Source organism: Nipponia nippon, unplaced genomic scaffold, assembly GCF_047370975.1.
Source record: "Nipponia nippon isolate SJK-2023a ecotype South Korea unplaced genomic scaffold, ASM4737097v1 scaffold_3, whole genome shotgun sequence".
Classification (NCBI taxonomy): Eukaryota; Metazoa; Chordata; class Aves; order Pelecaniformes; family Threskiornithidae; genus Nipponia; species Nipponia nippon.
This window is the reverse complement of record NW_028262347.1, coordinates 118,935,031-118,957,279: the sequence shown is the minus strand read 5'-3', so window position 1 is coordinate 118,957,279 and position 22,249 is coordinate 118,935,031. Positions and strand designations below refer to the sequence as shown.

General features: G+C 42.3%; 1 protein-coding gene across 4 annotated transcripts in view; it reads left to right on the top strand.

Moving 5' to 3' along the window:
* The first annotated feature begins 734 nt into the window (after positions 1-734).
* The window catches only part of SHTN1 (shootin 1), a 68,537-nt gene continuing 47,022 nt past the window's right edge, over positions 735-22,249 (top strand). For 2 of the 4 annotated variants that reach the window (XM_087765152.1, XM_087765151.1), the window contains exons 1-3: positions 735-939; positions 10,800-10,852; positions 18,193-18,253. In XM_087765152.1, coding sequence (XP_087621278.1) covers positions 882-939; positions 10,800-10,852; positions 18,193-18,253 — 172 coding nt within the window. In that variant the 5' untranslated portion in view covers positions 735-881. Of the gene's footprint in view, positions 940-10,799; positions 10,853-16,659; positions 16,679-18,192; positions 18,254-22,249 lie in introns of those variants that run through there. The other 2 variants (XM_087765150.1, XM_087765153.1) reach the window with 2 other exon arrangements.

Genomic DNA, 22,249 nt, shown 5'->3' with positions numbered 1-22,249 from the left:
CCCTCCTTTTCCACACAGGGGTCATCAGAGAACAGCAGCGAGAACTGTGCTCTTCTAAGATGAACACAGAGGGGCCCCTGTCAAACCCCTCCGCCCTCACGTTGGTCCAAAGTTGCGATTAAGTGCTGGACACTGGAACTGGCATGCAGTTGCTTCCCTGGGATCCTCACAAACAGTAACGCAACCCTTCAATTATTTAAAAAAAGCACCCAACTTTTAGCTTTCTTCGTCCCATGGTACTCAAGTAGCAGTTTTACATCCTCCCGCCACTCCTCTGGGCAGCGCACGGATCCTAGGTGGAAAGCTGTCCCGTGCAAATCGCGCAGAAGGGCTTATTAAAAACGCAGGCACCCGCAGGCGTGCGGGGATCGGTGCGGGAGGGCTTCCCCCCGGCCCACGGGGGATCCCGTGGGGGACCCCTGCCCGGCGGCTGGAGGGAAGGGCGCTCAGGGCCTGTCTGTGCCTGGCCCAGGGCGGCTGGCGCCCGGACCACGCCAAGCGGGTACGAGGACATAGGCCTCCTCTCACCGGTGCCCTGTTGGTGGGGGTTTTTCCCTCCTCCCCCCGAGCAGCCCTCCGAGGCCCTGCCCGGCCTGGGGAGCGGCCGGGGGGGGACAGGAGCCCCGAGCCCCGGCGTGTGCGGGCCGTGCCTGCGGCCGCCAGCCGGTGCCCGCCCGCGGGCTGAGGTACCGCCGTGCCCGCACCCTCGCACATGCTCACTGGGGCGCCGCGGGAGTCTGGGCATGTGCAGAGCGGGCCGGGCCGCTCCCCGCGCCCGCCGCGCCCCGGGGCTCCGGCCGCCGCCGCCCGCCCGCTGCCAGGTGAAGCCGCGTTAGGTGAGGCGGAGCGGGGCAGCCGCTGGCCGGCGGCGGCGGGGCAGGATGAACAGCTCCGACGAGGAGAAGCAGCTGGAGCTCCTCGCCAGCCTGAAGGACCAAGGTAGGGGCGGGCGGCGCCGTCGCCGCCTCCGGCGCTGGAGAGAGCGGCTCCCCCTTCGCTGCCGCGGGCCCGGGCTCGGCCGGCGGGAGGGCGGCCGCCGCGGGGCGGCGTGAGGCGGCCTGAGGCGAGGGCTCCGCGCCCGGGGGGACGGGGCGCGGCAGGGCGGGCGCGGCCTGCGCCGGGGGGGGCGGCTGCGGCCTGGGCGTCCCCCGGCCCGGCGATCGGGTCCCCTCTCGTTCCAGGCGCCTTTCTCTGTCCACACGGACAAAAAAAAAAAAAAAAAAAAAGCCTTAACAAAATAAACGTGGGGAGTGAAACGTTTTGGCTGTTCCCCGTGTCGGTGCCCGTCCCGCTGCCTCGCTTCCCCACAGGTGCTCGGGGCTGATGCGCGGGCGTCGCGGCGGGCGATGGTGGGCTGGGGTGAGGGCAGGAGGCTGCCTGCCGTAGCACACGGGCTGGCGCTGCCGTCAGCCCGGACCTTCCTGCCCGGCGTTCCCTCCGGCCCGCGCGCTGGTAACGGGTGTGCGGCGGACGGCTGGCGTGGATCCCCTGGCCGGCGGTACCGGTGAGCCCGGACGTCTGTCCGGCTCCATGGGGGGGAACGTCCGTCTGTCTTGCTGTCTCTCTGTGGAGCTGAGCGTCACATGGAGTGCCTGGCGGTGCCGAACCGGGCATCGTGTCCCGTCTCCCGCTCTGCGTTGCAGAGTCCGATACTAACCCAACCCATCAAACACCCTCCGTCCCGTCAGTGTGCAAACTTCCCACTGGTAGCTCGGGGCTCGCCCTGATATGCCATAAGTTTCTGTAGAGCCTTTGTAGTTCCAGTGTAAATGAAAGGAAGCACTTGTCCTGGCCTGGTTTGGTTCCCCGTGTGAGTCACTCTCGGTGCTTCTGTAGGAAAGTCCGGTACTTCAGCTTTGTAGATGTTTAGCTTCATGAGTGCATAGTTTGGCTCGGAAACTAACGCACTGTACTATTTCATCTTCTGTAAGAAGGGGCATGGAAAAGAGCTTGGATGCTCAAAAGGCAGCCCATTTTTTAAATTCCCTGGTCAGTCTGTCCCCGAACCAGGCTGGTCCAGCAAAGTTTCTACCTTGGTTAAGTAGGTAGGCGACATTTGAAGAACCATCATTACCAGTCGTTTGAATTGTGGACATCTGCTTGTGAGCATGCATCAAGTGGTCGGCGTGCCTCCTGTCTCACAGCTTCATGCACAATAGGTGCTGTAATTTGCAGCTGGCAATTCCCACAGCTGCATTCTTCTGGTCTCCTGCGAGCCTGGGAGGAGCTGTTTTGAAAGGACCTGTTAGACCAAGTAGTGTAAAAGAGTGAAATTACAGGAGTATGATGAGCACCCCTTTTTCTGTCATTCATTCTGACCCTAAATGCGTTTGGTCACCTTTGCTGTATAGCACAAACTTTTCTTAACCAAATTTCAGCTGGATATTTATGAGCTGCTTTGGCACTTCTTTTTTTTGGTTGTTCCTGTACACTCAGCATTGTAAATTCATGGTTACCAGCTGCACTGGGTAGATTCTGACTTACAATGATTTCAACGGGTATAAAATTCACGATAATCTTACAGCTGTGTGTTTTGATAATATGGGACCGAAAAATAAGGCTAAAAATCTGTTTTTTTGTTGACTGCTTCCCTCCAGTACTGTTGGCTCCAGAAGAGTTGCCTGTGCCAAAAAGGCAGTTGCTAAAATGACAATTATCAGTTGCAAAAAAGACAAGTTTAGGTTATTCTTTAAAGAAATCCTAGCCTCTTGAAATTGGTTAGATTGGGGCTTCAGTTTTGATGTCTGAAAGTCATCTGCTCCAGTAGGCTGAGTATCCTTTAACGTCTAGTGACATTTATGGGACTGCAGGAATTAGTTCAAGGGAAAGTTACTGTAACTTGAGGACTGACCGTCCCAGATCCATTTAAGCTGTTGAAATAGAATCTGTACTTGGCAGACCCTGTCCTTAAGGCACTGTTCTTCATGGAGGTTTGTCCCCAAATGTAGGAGTTGTAATATGTTGTTGTGAGGCTAACAGATGTTTTTGTGATTGTATGGCTGGCAAGAAAGTTGTTTTATACGGGTGAAAAGTTATCCAGTGGAAAACTTTTGAAAATACTCTTCTATATGCTATTTTGCATCTAAAACAATGCAAAATTATGATAGCACACCGTAGTTAAATTAGTAGTTAAATTATGTCAACTGACAAGTCTGAGGTGCCCACAGTAAAGAGTCCAAGTGATGAAAAGGTAATGAGATGCATAAAATTATCCTAACAGTAATGACCTAAATATTGTTACTGTAGGTAAGTAAATTTGCTTCCTCTTTATATACTGTAAGTTTGGATATATAGCTTCCCCTCCATTCTTACTGATAACAAAACAAGACTATTTTAGGTACTAACAACGTTCTGCAATTAATTTTAGGATGCTCTGTTAAACAGGGGCAGCATGAAAAGAGGAGGAAAAAGCCTCTTACTTTTCCTCTTTACTGCTTCCAGGTGTAGGTAACAGTATTACTTTGGAAGTAAATGCAGTTGGTGGAAGGATCTGCTGTCTCTGAATATTTGGGGTAATGGGTGTACCTACTTTTCAGGAGTCCTGTCTTTGTTGCATTCAAAGTGGCATATGGCTTCAGATTACTGTAACATTATGGTCTGTAGTCAGATACCTGAAAAAACACCCTTTGGTTTGAAGGGGTTTCAGAGAACATTCATTCAAGAGCCCTTGTTCAGTTTCTCTTTCAGCATGTGTTTTCCTAGTCTTGAGAAACTTGCCTGACACCAGGTAAGTAAACTGTCTGAGAAGTGATGCGAAAGGTAGAGGGGAAGGCAAACAGCAGCGTAGGTGGCTGACTGCTGTTATGTTTAACTACTGCTCATGCTTTCCCTAAACGAGGTCAGTAGATTGAACCCGAGGCAGTTGTTTCGTAGCTGCCCGCTCAGTTCTCAGTGGCAGCTGTGATGCTGACTGGTGTCTGGGCAAATTTGCTTGCCTGTTTGGCAGAGCTCTGAGCGGTGACAAGGACACCGAAGCTGTCTGTGTGCAAGATATGCTTATCTTTCACCCATACTGAATTTTCCAAGTCCTGTGTGTTACGCTCAGATACCTGATACTGATCATGCTTTGGCTTGCTCCATTACCAAGTTTAAGGTGAGCATCATGAAGAAACACGATTTCTGTATTGATGATATTTAGGACTTAAAAGTATTGTTTGAGTTTGAATCCTGTGAATAGCTTTCTGGGATGGCTTGGTTAGATAAAGCAGTTCCGCTATGAATATTAGTGTTACCTAACTGTACTCTAAGTGGTATTTCCAGCAGTGCACATTTCAGTTCAACTGGCCCTTATAATAACTATAGGCAAGACTTAAAATTGAAACAAAACAAAATCAAGTGAGCAAAACCTTGTGTTATTAACGGTTGGTTGTAGAACCTGAGGAGCGGTAGCAAACTGACTAACAGCTGCATTGTAACAGCGGTTGGTTACCTGCCTGGAAGGTTGCCTTGTCTGTCTTTGGTTTTATTGGCACTGCTGGTACTTTGCTCTTAAAGACAGAGTCATCTTCCGCTGTGGGCTTCAGTTGAAAACAGGAGTCAGCAACGAAAACATCTGGAGTTATAAACTAGGTAAAATTACACTTCAGCTGCCACTGTCATAGTGCATTTCTGGTCACTTTGCTAAATTACAGTGGTTAACAACTACTGTTAACTACACATATATTAACATGCTTATATTGCCTGGATTTTCTTAATTGGTTTTATAGGTCTTATCTTGCTCTGTGATTGTTGGCTGGATTTAATGAAATGTGATGATTTCCAGTCTCTAGTTCCGTAGTTATCTAGATCTATTTGATCTCTTTTTTTTTTAAAAAAAAAAAGTGCCACAAACTTTGAGTAAGAGGACCATGTATCTTCTAAAGAACAGATGGCTAATCTGGCATAAATATCTCAGAGTAGTACTTTTTAAGTATATGCTATTGGCAAGCTCTTGATGCGATATGACAAATTTATTCTTCTTTGTGGCAGAGGGGTAATTTTTATGGCCAGAGGAATTCCTTTTTTTAGGGTAGGATACCTTGTTGGCAGATGCATTCCCCTCTGTAGGCATCTGCTCTATAGGTTATTTTTTCCCCCCATGCATCTGTGTATGTGGATGTTCATACACAGCGGTCATCGTTCCCCAGCAGAACCCAACCTGCTTGAATGTTTTCTTCATTTATTAGAGTTTAAAAGTGTTTCCCGTTTAATTTTTTGTGTTGAGCCATGTCTGGTTTTCAGAAACTTGTGAAGGCAAATCTTTTGGTGTGAGCTTAGTGGTTGGGCTTTATCAGGTGTATTTAATTTCCCTGTCCAGTTCCAGGAAGCTGTAAAATTGCAGGATGCAAATTTGAGGTCTCATTAAAAAAAATTATTTGTACACACTTTTACAGGTTTGAGTGAAATCGAAGCACGTGAGAACACAGATGCAGGATCTGACTTACAGTATTTGTACTTAATGCTTACCTTTGTATACTTACACACGATTTTTATTTGTTTATTTTTTTTAAGAACTCTTTGGTAATTGAATCTGATAGGTATCAGCTAGCGCAACTGATATGTGACCAAAAGCTTGGTTTGGCCATGTAAGCTTTAGGCCTAATAATAGGTTTATATATTCCAACTCAAGATTTGGTGTCATTGTAAAGTAATGGGTATAATGCCATCACATACATTCACCTTTGCACAAGCCCATAAGGGCTTATTCCTCAGCTCCATCTCTCTTCTGTGGAGGCCCAGGAGATCTTAAAAATGCTGCCCAGGCATTTGAATTAGGTTGCACATGGCTGGTGCTGCTGATGCCACACCACGTCCCGTTGAAATAGAGATCGCCTGGGTTTAGCGAAAGGGATCTTTGAGCCTAAAATGGGGAACAAGATAAAAAATGAGCCCTTTTGACTTTTGTCTGTACTCTTGACAGCAATTCACAGGTCTTGTGCATGCTGTGCTTGTAGGGAGACCATTGCTGTTTGAGAGATGGTTTGTGTACCAGACTTGGCCTGGCTCTTCCTATTCCAAGTACACTGGGATGAGGAGGGTGGTGGCAGCTGTGCCATTAAAGCTTCTGGTGCAGTGTTGCTGTCAGGGGTAATTATCTCTCTAATGCTGTATCCGAATCTGCAGAAAGCCAGGTGTTGGTTTACTTCTACCAACAAAAAATGACTTCATTAGGATAGCTTGTTTCATCTGGAGCAAGGACTTCTTGCCCTGTAAGCTCTTTCTCTTGCCTGTACCAGCAAAGACATGCCTGGTCTGTAGTCTAGAAGAATAAATAGTGGAATGACACTTGCTGCCTTTGACAGCTCTACTTACTTTTTGATTAAATAAGTAGGTTTGAAATGCTGAAGTGGCATTACTCATTGATTTGGCATGGAAGGGCTCTCAATCTACTTGAAGGCCACCCTGGTTTACAATATAAATGCTAAAGTATATATATGTAGCATTTTTAATGTTGCTTTTTTAATTTGTATTTTTAATATACAGCTTTAGAAAAGGGGCTGATGAATTTTTTAATAAAAAGAGTAGGAAGAGTCTCACCACCTCACTCTGTGTAAATGAAGGTGTCTTTTCTGTTGTTCACTATGAATTACAGTCATTATATAATTTTACCCTTACGACCTTGTTGTACTAATAAGTGCTTTTTAGCCATAATAAGTATCTCATATATAAAACATCTAATTTAGATAATGCATATCTTCTGTCAGCAAATCTAGGTTCAGGAGACACAGGTTCACCACTAAAAATCAAAAGACTAAGATATAATTATAAGAGCTTCTGTATACAAAGTTACCTGCTTAATTTAATATGGATAAAGTGCAGTGATACATGTTGACAGGACAGTCCCTTCTGGCCAACTGAGCTGAGGAGTGAGCAGTTAGTGAGTGAGCATGGTTGCGTTATGAAGGAGCAAGCTGCCTTCACTCGTGTTGGCTATTTTATGGTTTGACTGTTTTACAATAAGAACAGGGTTGGATGGGAATATGTTTTGGGTGGGTTAAGAGCTATAGCCCCAAATATTCTGTTCTTCTCTCCTTAGTATTGAGGTGAAGTTGTAGTGTTGCCCTCATACTGCATGAAGATAGCCTGTAGCAAAGAAATGTGATTTGTATCCTGATAAATTGTTTATATAATACTGCTGTATATCAGGAATAATTCTATTAAGGATAAACTTAAGTTAGCGTTAGACAGCGAGAGTATCTCAAGAGGTCTCCGATATGTATTTATCATAGTTCTTCAGGATTCACTGGAGGCTAATGAATACAACATAGGCATTTTACTATCAATATATGCTACAATATTGATTCTTTGAGGAAAATTATGTATAATTCTGGAATTTTAGTAGCACTGTTAGTAAAGTATCTTCACTTGTTTGTTTCGTTCACCACTAATTTATTGGAAAGAGATATCTTTATTCGAGGGTAATTTATATATAGCATAATCTGATTGAGTCAAGGTGAGATGTACCAAGTTTTGAGATGCTCAGGTACTGTTGTTGCGTATATTGTGTGAGAGCCTTCATAGTTTAAGGAGAAAAAATAGTCCTGTCTCTCGGAGAAGGTTTAGGGAAGTCCTCATACAACAGGATTTATGGCCTGTCAATCTATAAACGAGTGATAACGGTACCTCCTAAACGACCAAAGTGGTTTTAAGGCCCAGTAATCTATATGACGCTTGGAACATGTAAAGTGTTGCCTAGCGCTGCTGGTATTAATTGTTCTGGGGTAGTTTTAGAGCAAAGAGATCATTGTCACCTTTAGGCCATTTGCTGCTTCAGTGAAGGTTATGTAGACTCTTTACTTTTTTTGAGATGGCCTCAAACCTTCATTGTACATAAAACACTTGAAAAACTCTGTATAAAAACTTCCCTATAGCCCCCTCAATGTTCAAAAAAAGAAAAAAAATCCAACTCTCCAGTCATACTTCATAACTTCTAAGTCATCTTCTGCTTTTGCAGGGAATCTGATATACAGCAGAAAATGTGTACAGTAATTTTTTAATTACTATTTCTGTTTCCAGGCCTGATAAAAACAGTAGTTTCTTAATGAGATTTAGTGTTTAATAAATCCATACCAGAAAATCCGAATGACGGGATCTGTATGGGAGCATCATCTAGAGGTTGCCATCTGTGAAGAACAATCTTATTTTAAGACATCAGATCCTTACTACGTATTAGCTGGATTGAAGGAAGAACTAATAGTTTTGCAGTGACGGTAAGGGGGTGGGCACGGTAAAAAGGCACTGAAGAAAGGTGCTGTGTGACTGCAGCTGAGTATCTGATGATTTTGTGTTTTCATTCCACGACGAACGTGCCATGGATTACCATCTGCAGTAAAAGAGGGCAAGGCTGCCCTGAACAGGCAGTTTAATTTCCAGTCTCACACAGGTGAGCGCTTACTGGGGATTGCTGGAGCGTTGTGTAAGTTCGTATCCTTGTTTTTTGGTAGCTTGTTCTTGTATCCGTGCCTTAAGGGCTGATGATTCAGAGTTCTCTGTTCACGGAGCATGTGAGGAAAGCTGTCAAGGGTGGGGCAAATCTATATTTACATTTTTCAGTCATTTATAAAGTATTGAATAGCAAGTATGAATTTGCCTTAAAGGCAAGCAAACACCAGCAGTTTTCAAGTATGAAGAAACTTGAATTGTATCTGTTGATACAGTTTTCAGTCCTTTTCTTGCATCTGGATGCTAGAAATCTCTTCCCTTGATTTCCTAAAGGGAACAGGGAAATGGCTTAGAAGTGGAACAGTGATCAAGAGGCATAGCTTTTGTGTTCTTGTGTAGGAAACAAGTTGTTTCACTTTAGGTGCCCTTTCTTAGAGCAACTGCATCAGCGTGGTTTCTTCCCCGTTCATCTACCTGTTTTTCTCTACTTCTTGAATATGGGAGGTGGGTAGGAGTCTCAAGGGTAGGTAAGGAGAAGTGGGGACAAAGTAAAGGGATGGATGAGCGACCTTGGCTTTACTGGTACGGGGGATGCAGGCCACATTTTAGGAAACCTGGTTTTGTTCATTCCACTCTTTCGATATACCTTTTTACTTGGATGAGCGGCAGTGAGGATTTTTTCCCATCTGTTTAAATTATCAGATTTCCTGTGAGTTTTCATGTGGCCTGTGACTTGGTTTTCAGTGGTTTTATTTAACTTTCTTTTTCTGGACATTTTTCAATACTTGCTGCTAACAGCAGAGCTGAGATTCTGGCTAGGACATTTCTAGTGTTCCTCAGTTTCCCTTTCTAGTTAATAGAGTCCGCAGGGTCTTGCCATTTCCCCGTTGCTGGTCCGGGCACATGAGGACCAGAGCCCTGTGTTTTGAGTTAGTAGCCCAGGAGCTAATACTGCTGTCTGTATCCCAGACTTCATGTACCTCAGTTCTGCATCTCTAAAATGAAGAGATCTTGGAGAAAAGAGGAATTAGGATAATTTGAGGTTTTTACATCAGAGGTACTTCTGTGCTGCTGCTGAGAGTAATAGGCATGCTGAAGGCAAGCAGAACAGTGATGCCATGGACCTAGCTTTTAGGATTGAGTTGAATTAGTTTTATTTCAACAGATTTTGAAATGCTGGGGAGGGGGGAGAAGAGGGACGTCGCAAGAGTGTAGAGTGTAACTTCATTTGTAAGAGCTTCTTGTTTGAAAAAGTTTATCTAAAGCTAGAAAGGGCTAGTAGGTTTTCAGATGGCTAATCTGCCAGAATCTACATGTTCGTGTCTTCAGATGTAAGGTAAGACATGTTAAGTTTAAGATGAAACTCCAACATCTCTGCTATCATCAGCTGAAAACTATATATTCATACCCTTTATCCAGTTTCAATTAAGTTGGCTTGAAATAACACCTGTATGCTAGTGTGGCTTCTGTTAGGTACAAGAAAAAAATTGAGGAGATACTGAGGGGCTGCAATAAGATGTAGAGTAATGTCAACAGCCCTCTCATTTTACTCTTGCAGTATGCATCTCAAAGACTGAAAAATGTTCCTTTCTAGCAAGGTTTGTTTCTTTAAGGTTTGGAGGTGTATTCAGCTTCTTTCTAGGGACAATAAAATTTCTATGGTATTGAAGGCCAAACAGCCCATATGGGACACACTGAAAGAACAATAGAATTGGGAACTTGTGGCAATGATGGCACGTCCCTAAGGTAGTAAAATAAAAATTTCAAGGGTGGCACACAAAAATACACAATAAACTGGAAGCTGAATTGGTATCTGATCGGTTGTTTCTGCATATTATTTACTGGTTTGAAGTGATGGACCTCCAGCATCCTGGAGGTTGATCCCTTCCCTGCTGATCCCTGCAGCTGAGTTCTTGTGTGATCTTGGGTAAATCATACAATCTTTTCATGTCTCCACTGTGGAGTTTAATGAAAAAAAATCTCTCATAGGACTCTTGTTGGGAGAAAATGTTAATAAATAAATAAATAAAGGTGCTCAGCTACTCTGGAGGTACATATGTGTAACAGTATTGCATTAATCATGCTTTCTAGCATTGATCTGTAACCTGAGCCAGTGTGGGTTTAAAATGGTGACTGCAAGCCAGTACATTCACCTCGTAATTTTTGAACTCAGTCAATAAGGTTGTTTAACTCTTCATTGATCAAAAATTGATTGTTTTGGGAGCCACCATCTTTTTCAGACACTTTCCAATTACTTCAATTCTAAAAGGATATCCAGTTCATCCATAGGCTATTAATGAAGTTTATGACCCATGTTATTTAAGAAGTCTGTGTAGATAGCCAGAAGAGCTTTAAAATGAATGAAATGGCAAGCTAATTTGGGTAAACGAGGTGCTGCAATATTAACGCTTTTCTTTTTTTCTTTTTTCCTTGTATAGCTATTGGTGAATATGAAGAGCTTAGAGCAGAGAATAAGAAAACGAAAGAGGAGGTTTGTATCTATTGATTATGTTTTTAATACTAAAATGCTAAATATCAGAATACCTTATTGGCTATGGGAGGTTTTTGTCTGCTTTTGTGAGCTCAGCTGATTACTTCCAGAGTCACTCATAAGTACTACTTCTATACCTATAGGTATTAAGGAGCAATGAATGCAACTCCTAGCAGCTATTCTAGCTGTCCCACTCCAGAAAAGCTGCTATAAAAATATATGTATGTATATATATATATTTTAAATGATTGCTGCTGTAGCCAGTTTGCATATGGTTACAATGTGAGCATAGACCAACTCAAGTGTTTAGATATTCTTAGGAAACCTTGTTTCTCTTGGATCTAAACCTTGGTTTATTATGACTTGGTTTACACAGTGGAACTTATTGAACAGAAAATAGAGTAACTCCTCCCCTCACCCAGCCCTTCTGAAAATACAGAATGTGGGAATATGATTTCTGAAGGTATTTGAAGTCTTTCTCCCTGCCCTCCCCCCACCCCCAACTTTTAATAGGAGAGCAAGATGTCTTATCTCAACTTGCAGAATGGTACTGCAGCATAGAACAGATTTGCAGCGTATCACGTATCCTTCTGTGAAATCTGCGTGCCTGCCCAACTTGAAAAGAGGCTTTGAATGTATGGGCTGAACTTCATACATCACAGCAGGCTTCATTTTTTAATGTTCAGAGATACTGGAGTAAGAAATAATGACCGTTTTCTAAGTTGTACATTGTAATTATGATATGTTGTTTTCCTAGAAGTAAAATTAAGCACATTTGGTCAGGTAGCTCTTCCCACCCAGGACTCCTGTTCATTCAACACACCTGCTTTCTGTGAGGAAGCCAACAGGAACAGAGAACTCTTGAGAGATTTGATGGCAGTGTTGTATTGCACAAATCCCTGTCAATGTGCAAAAGGTTTTTAGCAGATACCCGCCAAAAGAAACTGTGGCCAGTAAAAGCCTCTTATCAGTTCTAGATAAACAGAAAATTCTCCTTTCTCCAGTATTAGTGAGCTGAAGATGCAAGAAACATGTTAGTTTTCAAATCTGCGTTAGCTGCCAAGGCATGTAGGTTTAATTTAGCTTTTTGTGAAGTCATTTCTGAAGGGTCATGTTTGGTCCTGTTGTTCTAAATGTTGCAATTCAAGGCTGTATTGGGAAGACCTTGTCCTTAACTACTTTCTCATTACTAAAGAAAACTTGAAGCTTATCTTCACATTACACTTCAGCAATGAGTACATATATTTCCACTGAGCTCAGCATATTGTGCTTCACCCCCTCCTACCCACTGACCTTCTTGTCTTTTTTACTGTGCTTGTTGCTGCATTCCCATTCTGCTCTCCTACACCAGAGCCTCAGATATCCCAGGAAATCTGTCCTCTATTTTTGCTGTTTGGAAGACTGTGGCAGTTCATCTCCTAGAGCTCAGAAGAAAAGGAGAATGAATTAGACCAAGAGTCCATCTAGCCCAGTATCCTGTCTCTGACAGCAACAGAGAGGGAGGAGTGTAAGAGCATGTATAACACCTCCACAGAGTCCTCTTCTGGTCTCTAAACCACTTGCAGCCTGGGCACTCCTCAGCTGCATGGGGTTTGCGTGTGTTCTGCCCTTCACAGCTCTCTTCCTTCAATTTGTCTCGTCCCCCTGCAAGCCTGTGCTGATTGTTGGCTTCCATCACGTGTGAGGATTTCCACACCAGGCCTGTCGACTGCATGAAAAATGGCCTCTCCAGCTTTGCCCTGAACCCAAGTCCTGCTAGGTTTGGTGTTTCTTCAACAAAGCTTTATTTAGGTTGAGGGGTGGGGAGAATGAGGAGACTTGAGCTGCATTTTTATTTAGAAATTTTTTTTTTCAAAGGCAATTCCAATGAAAAATTTTGTCACCAAAATTGGGATGAAATGAGATGTTCTGAGGATGTTTCTGGCATTCTGCTCTTCTTTCTTCCTTGCTCCTCTCTCTCACAAGACTTCTTTCCTGTAGCTGCATATCTCTAGCCACTTCTGTGTGTTTCTTCTGAAGGTTGGTATGATGTTTTTCAGAATACTTGCATAACAATTGAAAATCCTCTGGCCCTCAGCACATGGGGATTACATCCCCAGTCGGGCAAATTAGTTAAGCACATGCTCAGGGTTGGAGGATTTTCACTTGTTATGCAAGTATTCTCCATCCAAGAACCTCCATCCTGCAAATTGGTGTGCTTGTGTAAGCAGTCCTGCTTAATTGTTTAAGTGCTTGGACTCAAGTGGTTAAGTGTGAGGCCCTAAGTGCATTTCTTCTACAAAAAAAAGGACCTACTGATACAGAGTTCATGGCTATGTTTGCTTACAGTGCCAATACTGGAAGAAACTACTCCTCGTTTTATTGCAGGGCTGGGTAATCCTGAAAGCTCATTAGTGTCTCTCTGACTTTGTATGTTACTTTATGCTTTGCAGAATCAAACCTGATATCGGAGGAAGTATGGCCCAGGCTATCTCTGCCTGTGGGTCTGGGAAGTTGTGGGTGACTTCTGTTCCGCTTTTTGCCACTGTCTGTCAGTATGAGCGTAAGCAAATGACTTCCTCTCTATCAATTGTGGTCACATAACTGCATTGATAGGAGGAAGAGAAGAGAGAGTTAATTTGTTTAGAAAAAGATTTGCAGATTATTTGTGGAAAGTACCACACAGAAGTTAGATACCAGTCTGTATGTATGTGCTTTTGACACACTCAGTGGCATTTTTTTTAAGTCACCAGTACACTTGTATGGCTCTGAAAGATGAGCTGTGTCATGGAGAAATGATACTAGTTTACATTAGAAACATGGAACTTGGTGCATAACAGGCAGCTAACTTAAAATAAACGTAATTTTAATTTTTTTAAATTTATGCTCTTTGTTCTTTATTTTTTCTTAATATTAGAAAGTAAATTGACTTTTACGTAGGTTACTTTGTTCAGAGTACTGCTGCTTAAAAGGATACTGATAACCGTGAAAATTCAGAGGCAAAAGAGAAGATCTTTGATCTGCAGTGTCTCTTCCTTATTGCCTTGCTAAACTCCCAATTTGGAGACCTCTGGTGGGGTCTCTGACAAAATTGGTGCAGGCATATTTTTTATTAGTATTTTTAAATACTTTCAAAAAACAGAGAAAAAATGACATTGGCAGATTACTTCTCTTAGGTCCTCCCTTTAATTGAAGTAGCCGACTAAACATGCATACCACTCCCCAAAAAATAGATAAGTACCGTTCAATTGCGCACAAACGTAGATAACTTAATATGCAGTTCTGACATATTCAGAGTCAGATCATGAATAAATATTTGACTACTTGCTAATCAGACAGAAATGACTCTGAACACTGGTTTTGACAGTGTTTTGTCATGCTGCCAGTAGGGGGAAAAAAAAGGCAAGACAGCTTTCCAAACAGTAGGTGTAATACTGTATCTCTGATACATCATTCATGATGTTTGCTCTGTTAAAGCACATGTATAGAGTGGATTATATGTTTTGTCACCAAATGGGAACAGAGAAGGGATTCTGCCTTGATGACATGCTCATTCTTTCTGTAAGTAGAGTATAGGAAATGTCATAGGATGCTTTTGAGCACTGTACCAAACTCATAATTTTAGAACAAGCATTAAATCTGCATAAATTTCACAATCTGTGTAAATGGGAAAGAATGTATCTTGTGTTGCTTAGCAATGGCTTACTTGACTATATGGCTACTACGTGAACTTCTTGCATCTTAATATCTGGACTGAACAATCTCCTTCTTGTTTTTGCCCTTTGAAGGCCCTTTACTGAAGTCAGTAGGAGCTTATGTGCAAATTAGTTGGCAAAAAAGAAGCCTGTTAGAAAACAGACAAGAAATCCAGGCCTTCCCAGAATTAGTGGGAAAGAGTCATTAGGCTGGTGGGAGCAGGTGTGCGGAGACCTGTGTATCCACAGGCTTCCAGGTGGTTGTGGGCATCGACCTCCCAACATCACGTTGTAGCGTCAGGTTCCCGTGATGGCATGGTACTATCCTGGTATTGTGCTAACTCAGGCACAGGCCAAGTTCGTGTACTGCTGTTCACCTTGCTATATATGCAGCATTTAGTTTGAACACCAATCTTTGACGTGTGCGTGATTTACTTGTAAGTAGTCAGCATATCAGTTCTCTGTGCTAGAAATGAAAGTATTGCCTTGTATCTCGTGTACCTAGAAGGCAAAACTCTGAAATTGAGTGGGATTGGCAAAGCTCCTGAACTTGCTTCTGCAAAGATGAAAAATCCTAAGGAATTATTCACAGAATGAATTTTGGAAACTGAACTGTTATTTGTTTCTAAAAACATAGATGCAATGTCTTTTTATTGCCAAGAAATTATCGTTGACTCCTATAGCTAGTTCAGGACTGGAATGGGAATATTGTCTATTACCTTTGGTTTTTATTGGGATAATGGTGCTATAAATATTAGACTAAAATATAGTAAATCAAATGGTATAAATGCTTATTTTCCTCTGCAGAGAAGCTGGAACTTTTAACAAAATAAAGTTAAAAACAGAAAAATGACCGACAATCCAGGAGTTATCAACTTTTTTTTTTTTTTTCATTTGAAGGTACTCTTGAGTATGGAGCTATCTGTTAATACTGACAAGGGGAGACTTAGTAAATGCTTGAAAATTGTTTCTCCTCAACAGTTGCATGCACTTGAATGTGAAAAGTGAACAGTGGATTTTATAGTAATGTTATGCTATTTGCCTTTTAACATTTAAGATTAGTGATATTCTTGTCAATTAACAATTCTACTGTGTATGCCTCAAATTGCTTTTTTGAAAAGTGAGGTGGTCGTGAATTTTGAAGGCTTCTGTGCAGCTTTTTGAGAGCAGCTAACACTTCTAAATATTGATATTTTTAAACTTTCCTGTTTTAAAGGTAAGGTTAATTTATTTTAAGGGGTGACAGTGCTTTTTATAATGAAACTTAATTGCTTTATATGAATATTTTATTTGTGTAACTTTCCAGTTTGAAACAGTACAGGTAGTTAAAGACAATCTCAACTCTTTCTAATACTTAGCTAAAGTGGAGATAAACTAGTTTTTTTGGTAGGACTTGTAACTGCTCTGCTTGCACAGGTTTGATTGCAAGACAAAAGGCAAAGTGCTTTCCATTGATCATTTCAGCAAGGGCAACTATCTCCTGCTCTGCTTTTCTTCCTGCTCTTTCATTCTGAAGCACAGGAGCAGTGAAAGGAAAATATTCAGAAAGCTGCAACAGGGAGCAGGAATTGCTCTGCAGAGACCCAAACCTACAGACCCTGATTGTGCAGAGAAACATGTGTAGCTATCAGGAGAATAGTCAGCTTGCCGTGGTCCAAATGGAGCTCTTTCTGCAAGTAACACTCAAGGTGAAGTGGAATAGGTCATTTAACTTCTCCTTTTGCTGCGCAGGGAAAGCTGTTACGCCTTACAGCATGTTGCTGGAGGATTTCAAAAGGCGTTTTTCCTACCATTGGGATAGGAAGTGTACCGCATCCTCTACATCAAGGTTTCCATCAGTAGGAAAGTGTCTTGTTGACTTCCACAGGCAACAGATCAGATCCTTAAAATGCTAGTCTTCCTGGTTTTTAAACTGAGCATTAAAAGCGCTTGCTCACTTAATGTGCAGTGGGCTGAAAGCTTGCAGCATGCAGAAAAATCCGTGGGTGAAGTATGCCAGTGTGGTTACAGTGTCTCTCTTGTAAAATACAGAGAGGCAGCAGCTCCCAGTGATCCCCCTTTTGCAGCGCAGCTGTGCTCTGCAGGAACAATCGGAGATTCTTCCTGCGTCTTTTACTGCCTTCTGTTCTTAGGCTGCACTTCTGCCGGTAAGGTAAGGCAAATTTTCGCTGAGGAAACCGAGAGGGAGGGCAGCAAGCAGCAAGATTCATGCACAGATTTCCCTTCCCCACCTCTGCTGTGCAAGATTCTCTAAACAGCTTCTTTGTTAACAGGGCCAGATGAAGCGGTGAGTCCTCGTCCGGCAGCTCTTCCTTGTTTCACAGACCTTTATAGCAGCTGGTGACTGACCTGTCCCCCCTGCTCAGCCGCTGTCCCTTGCCTTATCACCCCAGTGCCACGAGAGGAGTGATTGCTTGTTGAGTGCAGCTCCTTTTGCTCCCACAGATAGCCCTCAGCAGCGGCTTCCAAAGCCCGTGGGGAGGCTGCCCCTGAGGTGACACCAATGGCATCTTCTTGCTCAAAAGCAGATCCTTCTTTGGGCCTTATCCAAGGTCCTCCGGAGCTGATAGAAGGGCTCTCTTGAATTTGGCTGCCATTGAATCGGGCTCTCCCCCTTCTTGTTACTTAACAGCAGGCTCCTTTCCCAGCTAACTCAAAGTGGGTCCTCATGTGGAAAAACTGAAAATCGAGCAAAATAATTTCAGGGTTTTTTTCCCATTCTGTTCCAATGATCGGTATTCCTGTAATTGCAGTTACACTGTAAGGAGCTCAGTTACACAGATCTCTTCCAGAAGTTAACTCGTGGTCTTACGTTGATTTATTACTGTGAACATACACAGCCGCATGTGAGGCAGGATGTCTGGAACGCCATGTGTGTAAGACACATTGTGTGCCAGTCATACTTCCCCCTGGGTCATGTGTTTTTCACAGTGTGGTTAATCACTGTGTCTCTTGTGAAGTTTACTCATTTCTTTGAGTTCTTTCATTTGCTTAGAGAAGGGGCTTTCTTAGAGAAGTCTCTTTAATGTCTGTTTTATTCTTTCTCTTTGAAGAAACCTTTCCATCGTAAGATCAATGATTGCAGCCCTGTGTAGTATTAGCATTAACCCCCAAATTAATAAAACTGGGGTGATGGGAAATCCTCCAAGTATGGGAATGAGTGTCTTCCCCTCTTCAAGTTTTGCTCATGGTGTTATGAAACTGAACGGTACGTCCCTGTTTATTGGCTTTGAGGTTTTCCTTGCACATGGTAGGTATAGAAATGTAGGCTTCTTTTCCAAGTCTATTTGTGTTAAAGAAGCTAGACTTAAAGCATGTTCTTGACATGCAAAGTATTGCTTTTACTGTTGTGTGGAACATGGGTGACTGTTTATATCAGTTTTGGATAATGTGGCTCTTCTAAAATATTTTCAGAGTAGCTCTGAATTGGAACCTAAAATCAAGTACAACTTGCCAGTTTGTTTAGGAAATACTCTGGGTAATGAATTTTTTATGCATAGTTTCCATCTATCTTACATGAATGAGAGCAAAAAGAAATGATGCTTTGATAGGCTTCTGTACGTTATTGTGCCGGCAATTGATCTTTGTTGATTTTGCATGTTGTGACTGACTGCTAATTAAATAACTGGGATCAGTGTTTCATTTCAATTTTCTCTTCTCCTGCAGTGTGACAAAATCAAGCAAGAACGAGATGAGGCTGTCAAAAAACTGGAGGAGTTTCAGAAAAGTAAGTTGATAATGTTAGTGGGAATTTTTTGGTATAGAGAGTTACGAACATCGCTCTGCATACTGAATGCTGAGATTCAGGTCCACTTGCTGTTTCTCCTTCAAAGCCTTGTTTTAAGGAGTTAATCCAGTGAGACTTTGACCATTGTCAGACTAACTGCTGTCACAGCATTTATATGCTCTGACACAGGTAGCCATTCTTGAGGTGCAAAGTGGTGAAAATACTGCGGTACAAATGTGGCTCTGTCTCACCTGGATTCTGCAAGTGACTTTTAGAATGATATGTGCTTGGACTGAGTGGGGTTTGACCCTATTGCTGAGATTGATAATAATAATAATAATAATAATAATAATAATAATAATAATAATAATAATAATAATAATAATGGTAATTTTTTCATGAAGAATGAGTAAAATTACTTTAAGCATAGACAGACCAATAAAGGTTTTTAAGATGAACTGCTGTCTCTTGATAATTTTTAGAGCAAGTTCTGTCTTGTCTGGGCTGTGAGAAGGTCAATATTCAGTTTTACACTTTTATGGTAATGGTTCTGTTGAAACTGTATGGTGTCTGGAAGCAGCAAAGCACATCTAACGGGAGTGGAAGTATCCTAGTGGAATAGCTCCTTAGAAGAGACAATTACAATAGGATTGTGGTCTGTTATGTCTGGTTTGTGCCAGTATGGTGAACTGCATGAGGAAGCATCAGAAATGTGGATGAAGTTAATGCAGAAGAAGGAAATCACATGGTCTATACTTTTGTGTGACTGTGTTAATAGAGGAATTTGCTCACTTCTATTTTATAATTGTTCATGTGATACAATTATGGAAAATAGTCTAAAATCAACAGGAATCATCTACTGCCTTAAATGATCTTCGATAACTGTTCTGTGAGGCAAGAATGTTCTCTAAGAAGTCTAATTCCTCTGGAAAAAATTGCAGCCTCTTTTGTTTTTGTTATGATACAAGGAATACCAGAGCGTGGCAGAAAATGTCAAGTAGTTAAGACTTAAAATTTGAAGTAATATTTGATGTTGTAAAATTTTATAGGTTTCTTTTATCTTCCTTTCACGTTTTTAAAGGACATACCTTGTAAACATAGTGATAAAATGCCAGGAATATTAGGATTTTAAGGCAATAATAGAGCCCATTATTTAAACGACAATATAAAAGGCAATTATATTGATGAAGAGCTACATCGGCTTTGTGTCTGTGAATAAACTTGGCCTGTACTCAGCTTCTATTTGTTCTCCTGGCATAAACACATATTGTGTGTGATTCCAGTTTAATGGGGCCCCGTTTGTATGCCAAGCAGCTGCATTTTAGGCCCTATTGCGTGATTTCATAGCTCTCTGAAAATTGGTTCTATTGAGCACAAGAGATAGAAGGTGGTGGTGGGGGGGAAAGCTTCAACACACAATCATTTCTTTTCAATTGGAGCCAGCAAGGTTGATGACAACATGACCATTGTGTTATAATGATAAGACCACTAAGGATCTGTACCTCTCATCAAGGCTTTCACACAACAGCAGATACAATTTAATTCACTGCTCTGTCAGCAGTGCTGATACCATTATGCCGTCTGTCTCCACAGTTATAATCACTGTCCTCCGAGAAATGCAGTTGAAATGATCTTGAGCAGTCAAAGAAACTCTCAATTAAGGCTGCCACTTCCAATGTGTCAGATTGTGTCTTATGCACTTGGTACAATTTTCACTTCCAATCCTGTTTATTTACAATGTCTACCAGTAATTATGCTTAACATGTCATTTAGTGAGGGTGCCCCTGCCAAGGAGATTGTTGGGTGCTGCAGTACCATTGAGTGGGAGTTTCTCGCAGTCAATGCCATCAGCGGCTTTTAGTCCCTGATGGGATGCAGTAGTAATGTTGATAATGCAAGTATCGTGCTCATCAAGTCATAATTAGATGCCACTCAAATGTGCCACTTGTAATAACAGTGTTGATTCATGTTTTCTCGGTGACTGCAACTACTAATTAGTTAAGTGGTTTTTGGTTGGCCTGCATTTGCTGCGGATTATTATTACCCCTGAAAAAAACTGTCAAGGTTAGAGATGTTTCAGGCCACTTAGTGCTGCTTTATGAATTTTAATATTGACATAATAAGAACTTTGGACAGACTTAGGAAATAATATATTTTTGTATTTAATTTGGAAAGATTTTTTTCCCCCTGAGTTAATCATAATTGCAGGTTAATTAAGTTTAAATGAACCAAGAGTAATCCCTAGTTCTGCCATGTGAGCCCAATCCTTGTTTCCCAACTTTAGCCTTGCTTGAGGCCATTAGATTCCTGTCTGTAAAATGGGAGCAGCTCTGAATCTTCACTGCTCCCTCATCCTGTCTGAAGCATTTCATTACTCCAAATTCCCAGAGCTAGGTAGAATAAAAAGAGAAGAGAGATGGACATGTACTACCTGAAGCTTTTCCTCTCTCAAATTAAATGTAGCAGCTGGTACGGCACGCTTGGAGCAGATAATTTCCCCAAAGCCAGAAAAAATGGAAATAAAACGACAACCAAAGAAAGAGGTGTGGTTGCTCTGCTGTTAGAAGACTTCATGTGGATATCGTTTTTAGGCCAAGATTTCCCAGTACTCTGCCCTGCTCTTTTTTTTGGCTGCTCGTATTTTGTAGAACTTGTTTCTTGTGTGCAGCTACTGATTTGACAGCAAACCCTAGTGTATTGCTGGTTTCCTATATTATTAACGAAAACATTAGTTAATATTGACTAAGTATTAATAAAGCTGCATAAATAACACTTGCTAACAGCCTGCTTTTTCCTATCCTAAAGTCCTGTTAGTAGTCATTAAGATGACCTCTGGGTATCAAAGAGAACTTAAGTATCTCTCCTCAGTTTTTAGGCAAAAGTCTGGGAAGAGGGCAGGTGGGACTTTCTACCCAGTGGTATGAAATCGCTAGTTTTTAAAGCTTATCTTCATGAAAACAGATGGAGATACTAGAAAAAGTCCTCCGTATTTACACTGTATTCTTCCAGCCTTGTTCTTGCTCCAGAGTATTGTTCTGCTACGAATAGTCCTTTCTGCACATTGAAATCCTGACACTGGGCTGAAAAGGAATCTGCACCGTGAAATGACTTGCAGAATTAGGGTCCAGGCTGCTGCCTAGGAGGAATAAGGGTGCCAGGAGCCAAGGAGGGGTTGTGTCAATGGGCAAGGTGCTAACCTGAGAAACGGGAAACTGGTGTTGGCTTTCCTGCTTTGCTCCAGATCCCCTGTGTGACTTGTCACTTAGAAGATGACTTTCAACACCAGTTAAGTACCTTTGTGCTGCTGGAAGCTGAGAGGAATTGCGAGCCAAAATGCATCTGTGCTTTTAAATGTCCTCTAACTCACATTGGTATCCTGTGTTACAAAATAAGATTTGTTCCATAACTTTTTTTGGTCACTCTCGGAATATTGTGTATTTTCAATATAGTGATATGTACCCACTGTAGTAATAAGCATCCTGTAAGTGCAAAGGACAGATGTGTCTCTTGGTCTTCCAGCTGTGACATCAAATGCGGTGGCACAGACATGTATTTCAGGTGCAGTCAGGCAGCTCACGCTCGGCCCTGGTGTCATGGAAGATTGTGTGTGTCCACGTGTGTGTGCTGGTGTCTGAATCTGTGTAGGACTGTGAAGGCAGGGTGTATTTTAGGGCATGCTCGAGCACAGAGGGACTTCAAATACGAAACAGTTCAGCTGTTACAGCCATATAGTAATACAGAACTTGGGTTGGTCAGCTGAGGTTGTCAGAAATCGGGCAGTGCAGGCAGTGTTGAGTTTCCATCAGGATTGCATCCATCAGGGTGTATCCCAGCTACTGCAGCTAGCATCGAAGCTGATGGGGCAGAACCAGAAGAAGGAACTGTGCTGTGCTAATGATTTGACTTTGGTGGTATGTGCTGTAGGAGGCACTACAAATATAGAGGCTTTGGTCGCTTAACTCCTTTCTCCATTTCCTAGTAAACTTGCCCCAGGCC